Source organism: Crocodylus porosus, unplaced genomic scaffold, assembly GCF_001723895.1.
Source record: "Crocodylus porosus isolate Cpor-Errol unplaced genomic scaffold, CroPor_comp1, whole genome shotgun sequence".
Classification (NCBI taxonomy): Eukaryota; Metazoa; Chordata; order Crocodylia; family Crocodylidae; genus Crocodylus; species Crocodylus porosus.
Genome location: NW_017728906.1, coordinates 13,048,887 through 13,062,324, shown reverse-complemented (window position 1 = coordinate 13,062,324; position 13,438 = coordinate 13,048,887). Strand labels below are relative to the sequence as shown.

Here is a 13,438-nt window from a genome sequence, read left to right as displayed (position 1 = left end):
GTTTGGGATGGCTTGGATAAGGATGATCCTGCCTCAGGCAGGGGGTTGGATTAAATTACCTCTGGAGGTCCCTTCTAGCCCCACTTCTCTATAACACACACACCCCCCCAACTCCCAGATTTCATTTGAGAGATTCTCCCTTGATAACCACAGTCCTAACAGGACTCCAAAAGAGTGCCCCATCACCTGAGTGTGCATGTGTGCACTCGCAAGCACTTTCATGTGCACGTACACTCAGGTGACTCATACTTTCCCTCTTCTTTATTGGCAGCCCTTTAATTACCTGAAGAGTGGTTCTGAAGAAGATGGAACTAGGCTAGATTGTTCCCAGTAGTGACGGATGACAGAACAAGGACTGATGGTCTCAAGTAGCAGTAAGGGAGGTTTAAGTTGGATATTAGGAAGAATTTTCTCATTAGGAGCGTAGTAAAGCACTAGAACAGGTTTCCTTGAGAAGTGGTGATGGAGGTCTTGGAGGTCTTTAAGACCTGGCTAGACAAAGCTTTGGCTGGGATGATCTTGTTGGGGCTGGTCCTGCTTTGAGCAGGGGGTTGGATTAGATGCCCTCCTGGGGTCTCTTCCATCCCTAGTTTTCTATGAGACTGTGATTCTAAGTTGTGGAACTGGCTGCTTGCTATGACTGCACTTTGATTTGCAGATGCATGCAATTCCAGCAGCTGCCTTTTAACGTGGCTTCACCTGGCTGAGTTGGAGTGACAGTAAAAGCTGTTATTGTAGTGAGAAAACACCTTAGCATTACACAAATAACTTAGGAGTTCCGGGTACCTAGGCAGGTCCTCACTTCAGCCCTGATGAGACTGCAAGGTCTCCTGTGCTTCCATCCAAGTTCCCTGCATTTTATTATCTCAGCAGCTCATTTATGGAGGCATCTCCAGCATGTAACATACACCTACAGGCATACACCTCCTCACGATAGGTTTCTCAGAAAGGAACCTATGGAAACCCAGGAAATACCACGCAAGAGTCCTTTGAATTAGCCATCTTGCTGTACTGAATAAAATGGAAGATGAGAATAAAAAAAGAGAGAGAGAGAGGTGTGTCTAAAATCAGGCTTCTAAATTCATATTTACACCACCAGGTATAGAAACCTGAACTGACGTACCTATTTTTATACAACCTTGACTCAGTGCCACCTGAGGCACTGCCCACATGCAAGCCCAGGAGAGAACACCAAACCAAATCAGTTCAGTCAATACTCTGGGAAGCTATATACTGGTGATTTACAGCGTCTCCTCTGGGGTTATTGTTCTGTCTGGATGCTCGGCGCTGACCTCCAGGAAAGGGTAAATACGCACAGCTTGTCTGTGCAGAAGAAGAGCAGACGTGGTGATGGTTCCTATCTGTGGGGAACATTCCAGGTGAGACAGTAAATAGAAAAGCAGAGGCAGGTCTACAGTGCAGACACTGGGGAGCAGATGTAGAAGACAGAGAGCTCTTCCCAATAACAACATTATGGGTAGGGGGCACGTCAGCTGTGTAACTTCAGGTTTACAAAGACAGCCTGAGACTTGGGGCTAATGAGTATATTTCCCACTGCCACTACCTTCATGGGGGGGCATTTTAACATATCACAACCTCACTACCTCTTTGCCTGTCTTAAAAACAGGGGTGAGCTTTACCTAACACCAGGTGGTGAGTGTCAAGGATTAATGTTTGGGGGAGGGGGGGGGGAACAAACCAAATAAAAACAAAACCCCTTTGAGGATGGACAGTGTCAAATATCATTAAGTGTGTAACCTTCTAAAAGCTATGGGAATAAATGGGGGAGCAAAAAGGAGGATGAAGGGCATAGAAGGAAGAAATGCAAGATGAACTTAGAAGAATTCAACATGCAAAGCCTGTGAAGAGGGGGGCTAATGGGGGAAAGGATTCTGGTTCTCTAAGTGCATCCTGCAAAGAAGAGGGGAAGAAAGTACTCATTAGATAGGAGTGAGAGCAAAAGAGAAATAGTCTAAATGAATGACAACCCCCTGCTCTGTTGTTTAAATAGCAGCAAGGAAAGTCAACACGAGCAAAGAAGAGAGCAGCACTGAATCAAGAGGTAGAATCCAACCCTGCAGAAATCCTTAATTGATGTCCAGTAAACACCAGATGAACTAGACTTCCCGCCATAAGCCAAGTAAGGCATAGAGCACTGTCATACAGCACGGGGTTCCTCCCCACAAAAAACTTGCTTCCCCCAAAAAACTTGCTTCCCTGGACAAAAATATCCTGGATCCTTCCCAATACATTAGAAGCTTCCAAGACACATTTTGTCTGTGTGCATATTTCCCAGGTTCCTTCCCTAGTCAGTGGCAGCCCTGCAACTTGTCACTACTAATCAGAATACTATCATACCTCACTCTTATGCAGCATTTTCACTGGCATAGCTGCACGAGGCAAATACTGTTAAGCCCATTTTACAGAGGGAGAAAATGAGGCACTGAGAATCATCAGGCCAATGGCAGAGTTAGAAACAGAATCCCCGTCTCTTGAGCACCAGCTTCTTGGCCACCCCACCTTTACTTCCGCACCTGCTGGCAGAAATTGTTCCCTTACCTGTAAACGCAAAGTGAAGTCTCTTGTCACATACCCCACAGGATGCATCTGTAGGAGGTGAGAAGGGGTTCCAGAGGTGCAGCTGACTGTGTTGGGGTGTGGGATAGCAGGTTAGGATACAGCAAAACAGGACTGGGTGGCTCATGGTAGGGAGAGGCCATTAGGAGCCTCAGCCCAGAGAGAAGAGCTAAATCTGAGAGTGAGCCAGAAAAAGAAAGCAGCTCCAGATGGCGTGAGCAGCCTGGGAGCAGAAGTCCACCAGGGAGCACAGGCTGGGAGGGCTGCACTTGCCATAGGAGATGAGGGGCTTGGGAAAAAACCCAACACCCCCTGCCAAAAACAACACCCTTTTGTTCTGCTTATAAGGGCAGCAAATTCGTTCCCATACCAATGTCTGTAATAAAGTGCAGTCCTGGGTCACAAAGCACCTGAGCTGCTGTATTTTGGCTTTTAAAAGAGTTGAAGGTCATTGAGAAGCTGCAGCTCTGAGGCTGGGCAGGAGGTTTTATTAGCTCAGTGATTAAGGGAAAGGAGCAAGTCTCTGAGCCTCCAACAGAGAGAAGGCTACAGCACTGTTACAGTCGCCATTAATCAGCCCCTTTCCCCAGCGTGAAGTCCTGGCCTCCAGAACGCAGGGGGAGGTCGCCGCACAGATTACTTTAACCCCCTCACCACCAAATCCGTGCCCTACTGCACACAAGCCATGTTAGATGCAGCTTTTTGGAAGAAAGGGGCTAAAAATGGGGAAGGGATAGCTCTGTGTACAGCAGGACTTAAATAAGAGTCCATGACAAAAGGAAGATGGCATCCCACCTGGATCTGAGAGGAGAGCTATTCATACCACCAGCCCTGCTTCCCCCTTTACCCTTTTGTCAGGTATTGTGGGCAACAAACAGGGCCTGGTTCAAGTGTCTAGGATATTGTTCTGAAAGCTTACCCCAGGCTTGGACCTTGAACTACGAAAGCCAAGAAAACTAAGTATCCTTCTGCGAGCCTGTGGCAAGTAATACCTCCCTTACACAAGCACAAAGAAAACATTGCTGGAGCAGGGGGATCACAGAGAAGAGGCACAGCACAACTGGGAAAGCTATCAGGAATAATCCACAGCATGCGAACATAGCTATGGAGTAAGACCCCCACTGCTTAGGTGCCCTGGCAATCGGCTTAAATGCAATATTCCCTTGTGGCTCTGGGTGTCTCACATGGAAGCGTGCTCCTGCAGTGACTGTGTTGTTCCTTCTTGCACCCCCCTCTGCACTTCACTTAGTGTTTGTCAGCTGAGGTTTGCGGAGTTGAGAAGTCCGGCAGATCTGCCTCCAGCCCTGAAAGGAAGTGGTGCCTAGACTGCTTCTGGGGGGGATCTGTGTACCGGCTCTGCAGGAAAGATTACAACTTGTTATTGATTCCTGACTGAAGAGGGGGTGCATCTCAACCACTTCTCTCATCTAAGCCACTGCCCTCTACCACTTCACCGAGTGGCATGTCAGCACCATCACTTCTCAAAAGCTGCCTCTCAGTGGCACAAGCTATCTCTGCACTGCCTTCTTAGAGAGAAGGGGCCCTAAATCCAGCCCTTGCAACCAGGAATACATGCCAACCCTTCTCCCTTACTGTTTCTCTCTCTTTTTGGCCTTGCCTGAAGGTGCCAGGCTGTGGTGATGGTGAAGGTGACCCTCCCTAGCGCTATGACAGTGATAGAGTGCTTCATTCCTACGCTGTCCCAGGACTCCATGAGAAAGGAAGCACTGCTCACCAGCAGGAGCATGATCTCCAAGTAACACTAAGGGTCTGGCTTCCCTCTTCTTTTGCGCAGCCAGAACAGGCTCCCCTCCCCGTTGATAGTTTCAGCCTGACAGCTCCTAATAAACCAAACTTTATGAAGCAGTCTCCAGAGAGCTCCTGGTTGCTAATTAATGCTCTAATGAAGAGCCTGGCTGTCTTGTTTGCTCGATGGCTTCCAGGTCAATCAATCTGTCAGGGCCAGGCTCAGGAAAGCAGCAAGGAGCCCGGGACTCCTGGAGTCAGCTGTGTTATCATCATCCCCCACAACCCCCTTCACACCTGCACACTTCCCTTTCCACTGTTCATTACTGTCAAAACCCAAGAAGGGGGGAAATTTACAGAGGTGATTGCAGCTCTTCCTCCTGTGCCTGCTTCAGGATTAGTCATGAAAAAGCAGACAGGAATTTGGAGAGTTGGGGGTGGAGAGGAGGCTGGGAAGGGCAAGAGACAAGAATGACATGGGGGGGGGAAGGAGGGGAAAAAAAAATCAATTCATCCATCTGTGGATGGGGAGGCTGCTGTACCTTTACTAGTACCTAATGGCCCACACTTATCAAAGCCTCTGCCCCCAATAAAGGGGTGGGAAGGGCACGTGCAGATGTCAAGAGTAAAGGGAGACCATTAATGATTTTGGATTCTTATGACCTCTGCATTCAGCTCGCCCCAGCAATAGTACTCTATCATCACTTTTATTGTGAGGTCAGTTTATCAACTGCAGATGGATTGATAGCAGCGTGTCCTTCTGCTTTTCACTTAAACTAGGGGTCTGAAGCATACAGCCTCCCACCCCTCCAACCTTTCTGCTGCCAGGTGTATCAGGGTTTTAAAATTATTTTTCTTTTGGCTTCCTCAGAAGCATTGGGGCTTGACTGCAGCATGCCCCCAATTTGCACGTTCTTGACTAGTGTGTGCAAATGCTCCTGCTGGGACTTAAGCCTGGAGGCTCCTGCTAGAGGATCTTGCACCTCTGCTAAGGGTCAGACTGTTTGTCACATCTGGGATCAGGAAGGAATTTTACCCCTCGGTCATACTGATGCAGACTGTGGGGGGGGGGGTGCTTTCCTCTGAAGCAGGGGAGAAAGGGGGTCTTTTCTTGCCTCTTCCTTGGATCTCTTGAGTGCATTACCTGTGGCAGGGTTGAGTGTTGCATAGTTTTATAAATAAGCAAGACAACATTTGTACTGGATGGTCTGGATAGGAATGGTCCTACTCCAGGTAGGGGTTGGACTAGATGATCTCCAGAGGTCTCTTCCAGCTCTACTTTTCTATGATTCTATGAATCCACAAGCAGTGGGAAAAATCTAGATTTTTTATGAATTTGTACCATGAAACACTTTTTGATGCTCAAGTTCTTATAAAACACCTCATCCATGAGCTGCAGAAGAAAAATAAGCGCAGTAATATACCTAGGCCTGTGAAAATGCCAATACTGACATCAAGCTACTGTAAACCTTCATGCCAAGACTCGCATTCAAATGTCCTCATCTGTACAGACTGCAGCACAGCCACCCCTCATGTGCTTGACTCCCAGAGAAGGTCTGTTGTCCTTGCCTAATATTTGCAAACACATCACATCTGCGAACTGCTCAGAAACGCGGCACTCCTCAACAGCCCATGACTCAAAAAACCCCCATCTGGCAGGAAGAGAAAGTCAACAAGACAATGGGAACAGAAGATCTCCTTGCATCTAGCCAGAGTCTTGCTTCACTTCACCCCACCTCCAACCTACAGCACTCCCCTCTAATTTTACCCACTTGTCTCGCCCACTCCTGCAAGCAGAAAACCAGGTCTGGACAAACTTCACTTTCAGAGCTGTAGGAAGCAGTGCAGGGAAGGGTTTCCCCCATCTTATGCAAACTGACCCAGCATTTGTGACGGAGCCAAGAGATCAGTCCAGCATGAAATGTTGTGAGATAGTAGGAAGATCATTGGTGTTCAAGAGGAACCTCCGAACCCTACTCTCCTCCACCTGGAGGGATTCAGGTGCAACAGAAGTTCTGGGCATGGGCTCCCTAGGGATGCATCTGATCTGCTGGACAGCATGGCAATACTATCGGGCGGGGGGGAGGGGTCACCCAGCATCACCTTCCCAGCTGCAAGATCACCTTCCCAGCTGCAAGAAGCTACAGTCATCCCTTGGCTATGAGTGTGCAAAGGAAAAGATGGTGACTAAGAATTGAGAGACACAGAGACAGCAAGCAGCTCACAAGCTTAGCCTCTGGGGGAGAGAGAGAGCCCTTGTTTCAACAGCAGGCAAGGTGCAGTGACAATAAGACATGTCCAAACAAAGGTAGAGATGGAAAGGCAGTCCTTTGCATGCCTTCAAGTCTTATTTTAAGTTCTGACAGAGCTCCAGAGCCAACAGTTAAGCCACATGTTGGCTTTGAGGAAGGGGCTGACATGAATTGGGTCTTAGTTCTATTGTTCTTTCCCATCCTCAGCATAATGCACTCAGCAAACAGGAAACAAAAGAAGCCTTTGAGAACTGGGAGTACTAGCAACACAGTCAGGGACTGCCATACTGGATCTGTACTGGGTCATTGTAGGCCAGGCCTGTCTAACAGAACCAGATTGGATTTGAACTCAGAAGTGAAAAGCAACCGATTCTGTTACACAGCTAGGCCCCTTTGATCTCTTTTACTGGAGGCATCGAGTGTCTTAACCTGCCCGTATGACAAAGGGGAAGTGCCAGACCATTCATCAACATTGGCAATCCCATTACCACCAGGCAGTGATATTGGTCCACTGCTGTGTCACCTGTACCACTTCTTGCTGACCTTAGGTTTCTACAGATATCACCCAACCACCTAATGGAATCATAGCACAAGACAGGACTGCTCCAGGCAGCGTTTAGGGAGAATTTCTGTGCATCGTGTCTGGGAGGTTGCCTAGGGCAGGGAAGTGAAATGCAAGAGAGCACAAAACTATCTTTGGAAGCTCAGAGAGAGTGGAAATAGAGAAGGGACACACCCTCCATCTCCTAAAAGGGATGCCAAACCACAAAGGCTCATCATCAGAGGAAAAGCTAAGGCTTGTATAGAGGCAGCCGGCCAAGAAGAGTTCAGGGCTGCTGTAGGTTAACAGGAAGGGCAGGACACAAGTCACAGACACATCTCTCAGACAACTGTTAATGGTGTCTTAACATTACTTGTGTTGAGGAAAAGGAGGCTGCTCTGGCATGCAAGCCGACAAATGGCCTTTGAATTTCCCCACCCTTTACTCTGACAGAAGGATTCTCTTCCTGGAGGGCATTAGCTGGGCTTTCTCATACATCTACAGCTGATTTACAGAGAAGCGTATTATTTTGGCAGCTATCTATTATCAAGCCCATTTTGCAGGAAAATTATCTATGATAAGTATCACCAACCCAATCTTAGGAGCACCCTAGATAATCGGACACTTATCATAGGGCAGGAAAACAGCAAAGAGCTCAGTTCAGAATGAAAGGATTACAGGGGGTAGGAGGAAAGGTAGGAAGAAGCAGGGAAACTGGGGGAGATAACTGTGGATGGAGTGCTGCAGTCTCAGGCTATAGGCTGTCTCCCAGTTCTTCCAAAGGAGCAACACTCTAGATGGGGAAAGAGGGAGGGGAAAAAAGCACTAGTAGGGAGTCTCACCTCAGAAGGAATGTGAAAGAAAGTACTAAAGAAACTAATAGGGTGTTTATACATGTGCTTCAGGAAGGAGGGCACTTTAATTAGAGTGGCTCTTGGAAAGGTCTCAGCTCCAAAAGTGTCATGTGTATCAGCATCCCTGTTCTGAAAAATGGTGGTGGGGGCATTTTAACTACAGCTCGTCAAACAAGCTTAGTTAAAGCACCCCTGCTGCCACTTTTCAGCACAAGGATGCTGATACACATGATGCTGGAATCTGCTGGAGTGCAGTAATTACCATGCTCTAGCAGATGTGATCGAGTCTGCTCTGATGTGCAGTAATTACAGTGCACTGGAGCAGCCTTGCTGCATGTGTATTGGTGCCCTAAAAGCCTAACATGAGCCACATTTTTCAGAACTGACTAGTGACGAGAGGAGTACAGGGGTCCAACTTGAAAAAGCCTGACTTCCTGAGTGTAGGTGCCTTGCATTTTTGAAAATCAGCACTTCCAACTGAGTGTCCAGCAGTGTAACACTCAGAGGGTGGATATCCCAAACGTACTTCTGAAAACCTCTTGCAAAGATACAGAGGCAACACATTACCAGGAAGAGCATTACTCACAGAGATGTGAGGGCTTGCAACAGAGTGTGTGCGATGCTATGATAACTTGACAGTTACTAGCAGTGGTGGAAAGATCCAGGAGTAGGGTTTAAGGTACAGGAAGAGATGCAACAGGTGGGGAATAAAAGGAGGGAGGATGTGTACCCCTGAGACGTAGGAATAGCAACGTGAGCAATTTGCAGATCAGAGATGGCTTTTTCTTTAAGTGTAAATAAGAAGACAGCAATGTCAGTAGTTCTTGCTGGCCTTCTGTGTAGTCATACCTGTTCTTTTACATACTTTCCGAAGGACTTTTCTGGAGCTACAAGCATATTTTCAGGGGGTTTCGTCTCTTCCCTTCGGGAATTTTAGCCAGAAAGTGAATTTAGTCCTTTTACTTTCATGAATTCTGAATGTACAGTGAAAAGCCAGAAGCAGCACAGGCCCAGGCTCTCCATACCATCCCTTTACATTGTCATGCCCATCCCACTGATGTCCTGACCCACAGCCTCCTGCTACTGTTGTACTAGATACAACTCTTACCAGTAAATGTCAACTGCCTTCAGAGCTCCATTTGTTGCATTCACAAGCCTACCAGGAAGAGCACAGTATCTGCCACTTACATTAGTGCTGTACAGGTTTCGAGCATCTTTTCCTTGCAAGACAGATGACAGACAAGACAATATAAATGCCACCCTCCACCCAGAGGAAACATCCATAATGCAGATGGATCCAGGCCAACAGTAACTTGGCTTGGCTTGAAAGATAAAAGTGCTGGATGTTCGATTTCCTGCACCACCCTCAGGATGCAGCATCAAGACGCTTACCTGGCCGCAGGACTCTGATCTCTAGAAGGTTAGAGATTCTGTCAGCCAGTCGCGTCCAGCTGCTGTTGTAGTTCTTCCGCCACAGTTCAGCCACGCACTGGTATTTCCCCGCCTCCGTGTCGCTGGCACGGCTGATGCTGAGGCGCACGTTATTGCTAGACTCTGCTTTTTCGATGGCAGTGCGGGTCCGGAAACCCATGTATCTCTCTCCCCACTGGACCCCGCCATCCCGAGTGAAGGTGACCAGGTCGTGGAATTCTGTGCTGCCCGCTGGCTGGAACCGCCATGTCACTGAGACAGGGACCCAGGATGGGTAGTGTGGCTTGATGATGCACTGTAGGTCAAATGACTCATTGTAGGTCACCCCAGGAGTGCGGGATATGGCTGTGACAGCAAAACCAGCCTCTGAAGAAAAAGAGAAACAAAAGGAAGGCTTCAGGGAATTGGCAAAGCTCTGCAAGATGAGGCCTGCCACAAAGCAGTTAATAGGCAATGGTCTGAGCAGTGATTCTCCAAGTATGGCCCAGGAATAATGGGACTGTCACATGTCATTGACTCTCCCAGTTCCTGATTGTCAAGTCACATTAGAAGTTAAAATGTCAAACAGTACTTGAAAGCAAACACATAACAATAGCAAGAGTCTGGATAGGCAATTCCCAAACTGGCTACAGAAAGGTTATTTGGCTCCCAGTAGGTGGAAAGATAACACCTGAAGCCCTAAATGGAAGAGAAAAATCTCCTCTAGCATGAGGCCACTTCATCAAAATGACCTCAAGAACCCAGCTTGCTGATGTTGTTCTAGCAGAGGTCTGGGCCATGTAACGACTGAAAAAAAATAGGTTAATCTTGGGAAGCAAAGACTCTGGAAATGTGTTCAATGAGAATCCATGACAGGAAAAGGTACCGTATTAGTTGCCCATTGCAAGATCTCTGCACCTTATCACTGGAGGAGTTCTAGCAGACACAACAGCACCCATTTTTTCCCCAGGAAAACATGCTGTCAGTCCCTGTTCAGAGCAGAGACTGTAAGCCTAAGTCTGGCTAAATTGCCTCCTCAGGACAAGATAGTTTTGTGAAGTATGAAAGGACTTTTCTTGATGACCACACAGGAACTAGATTTAAGTTCTCAGGCCCTCAACTCTCCAGATGTACTCACAGAAGCCAGCATGTTTGATTTGTTTGTCAGTTCTGGATTAAAGGGGCACAACCCTGATTAAACAGGGGAATAAACTTTTTTTTTTAAACAAATTGGTAGATACAAAAGGCACTGAAGCAAGCCATGCATATTGCTGGAAACTCTGTGCAGGCTTTCCCCACACTGTTATGCCAAAACAAGTTGATCCTGGCCAGGAGATGACTTACTAGCCTGACTCCAGAAGTGCTCTGCACTTTGTTCCATCAACATACGCATCACAAGGTAGTCATTTCCCAAGTGAACTCTTCGGCTACCTCAGACCCTTGAATACAAAAAAGCTTCTGATATCTCTGGCATCAGATATGGCCTCTGATTTTTGCTTGCTTATGGAACCAGCACTTTGAAAGGTTTAGCTAAAATGCTGTTAAATGATGTTACCATCATTTATACTGGTTTAGCTAAAATGTTTGTGACTCTAGCAGGTCACAAGACCTTAATTTGTGCAGATATGAACGTGGATTTCATCAAACTGACTGCAGTATTTTCTGCAGCATTTTCCACAGCAATGAGTTCCTGCCCTTTTTTTAGCACCTTCTTTTTAGCATCTCAAAACACTTCAAAAACATCGAGTTGAAAAAAAATATCAAGCTCTGCACAGAAGGTTCGATGTTTTCTCCACTAAATTTGATTGAGCTCTGTAGCTCCTCTTAGTTATAAATGCAAACTGTTTGTACCCTCAGGAATTGCTGAGACGTTGCTGGGACAGGGAACTGTGGTGGAAGGATGGGTACCTTTTAGTTATATTTTCTGGAACTACTGGGAAGTTTCACCCAGCTAACTGCTAACAAGAAAGAACGAATGAGACCATTTAGAAGCTAACCACTCCAAGAACCGCCTTTGCTTCCATTCCATGCCCCAACCTTCAATTTTGAAATGAGTTTAGCTGCCTGCCTCACAAAGCTACAAAAGATACAGATTAAAGGACAGAGCTAGGCTGATTTATACTATATGAAATTCCACCAACATCAGAGGGGCTGTTCTGATTTACACCAGCTTAGAATCTGGCTTTCATTCTTTGTAATTTAGGATTCCTACCTACTTTTAGATGGCATAAAGCAATAATTTCCAGCTCAAGACGAACTACCCTCTAAAATCAGGTCAGAATTGAAGGGAAGGAGGCGGAGGAAGCAAAATGCTAATCAGGATATGATATAATTTTAAAATCTGATCTCTCACATCTTACCAGAACTCATGATAAATACTGTGTAAGCAGTGGAAAGCTGAAAATCTACCTCAGCTTTCCAGCAGCACATACCAATTGTTTATAGCTCTAGCATTTTACAAAATTATCAGGCTTTCAAGAACAGTGACTGGTTCTTCACTCATCCAAAGCGTTTGGGCACTGGTCCAGGACTTAATATAGCAAAACTGCGGCTAGTTGAGTCTAATTTGCAACTTATGCAGTTCTCCAAATGCCTTCCTCTAAACTGATGTAGTTTACTGTATTTAAAAGAGAGGGACCCTCTTCACTGTTAGAATAGGGCACCAGCAGCCAGGGCTCATGGATATAATGCCAGTGCAAATAACAGTCTCCCTGCGTGGCCTCTGGCTAGTTGCACATGTCCAGCCTGCAGCTCCTGTGGACTTCTGCTAGACTTGCAGGCTCTCTGAATTTCTGAGAGTCCGATCCTCAGCCTCTCTCTGATTCACTTACCCAACCTAGAGAGTGGAAACAGTATTCATCTGGTCCACAGAGATGCCATGAGGCCTAAGGTGCCACAGGAGAACAGTTAACAATCCTACTACCCACCCCTTTTTCTTGACACCAGTCTGAATGAGAGGCTGCATTTCTCCAGCAAAGCTACCACTGCAATGCCTGCTGGCATGGTAAGGAGGATGCACCTATTAAAAGCATGTTGGGATCACTGCCCTCCACTCTAGCTCCATGGTTCTTAACCTTTTTAGACCCCAGGCACCCCTGGTTTATCTTAAGGCAGCCCTCCATAAACTTCTGTGAACTGACTGGAACCCCATTTAAAAAAAGAATTTATTTATTACAGTGCTTACCTCCTTCCAGAGGGCAGTGGCCAGGAAGAGACAAGCCTGAGCCTGCACTACTTATCTCCTCACACACCTTCTGGCACCCTTCCAAGATCTCAGAGCCCCAAGGTCCCCCAGCACCCTGAGAATCAATACTCTAGAGACTATTTCTAGAGCTCCACAGAACAGGCAGAAGGGTCTGAGACTCCTTTCCAACAGGCTGGACTAGTCGTCCTCAATGAATCCCTTAGAGAGCTGGAAGGACATGCTGGGTCACACTGTACAGGTGCCATGGCACCTCCGTTACTCACCCAGAGCAGTGATGGATACAGGCATGCTCGTGTGCCGTTCCCCCACCATCTGCCACTCCCCGTCCAGCATCCGCGTCCACTCAGTCACACGGCACTCATAGTGGCCTTCGTCTGCCTTCACACTGTTGAAGATCTCCAGAGTGAAGGATCCAGGCCGCACCTGCTCCATCTGGATGCCCCCAAAGCTGCTGCGCTCTGTGTAAGAGGGGCCTGGTTGCAGTGTGCCATCCCGATCCAGTCGCACAATTTCACTGCGCCGGTTCTGCTTGTCCACGAGTTGCCAAGTGACTGAGAGGCGACTTTGGGCCCCAAATCCTGAGCGCACGTTGCAGCCAAAGCGCAGGCTCTCCCCCTCCAGGACATTGCTGGCGTTGCTGGTCACCTCCACAGAGATGCTGGTCTCTAGAGAGACAGGAGAGAAATGTGTATGCACACAGGCGATGACAAGATTTGGCACTTTTCAGTATACAAGGTGGACAGAGACTTTTTCCAAGGTCAGGTGCAGAAAACTGCACACACATTGGATATGTGCACATATAACTTATGTATGCAAAAATGCAAAGTGGGTCTGTGGCTAGTGTGTTGCCACT

The 13,438-nt window shown here is 47.3% G+C and overlaps 1 protein-coding gene across 3 annotated transcripts in view; it reads right to left on the bottom strand.

Annotated features, from left to right (window-relative positions):
- IGSF3 (immunoglobulin superfamily member 3) overlaps positions 1 to 13,438 on the bottom strand; it is a 139,272-nt gene that overhangs the window by 23,878 nt on the left and 101,956 nt on the right. For 2 of the 3 annotated variants that reach the window (XM_019528706.1, XM_019528707.1), the window contains 2 exons: positions 12,849 to 13,250; positions 9,363 to 9,767 (listed from right to left, as the gene is read on the bottom strand). In XM_019528706.1, coding sequence (XP_019384251.1) covers positions 9,363 to 9,767; positions 12,849 to 13,250 — 807 coding nt within the window. The remainder of the gene's footprint in view (positions 1 to 9,362; positions 9,768 to 12,848; positions 13,251 to 13,438) is intronic. The other variant, XM_019528708.1, reaches the window with a different exon arrangement.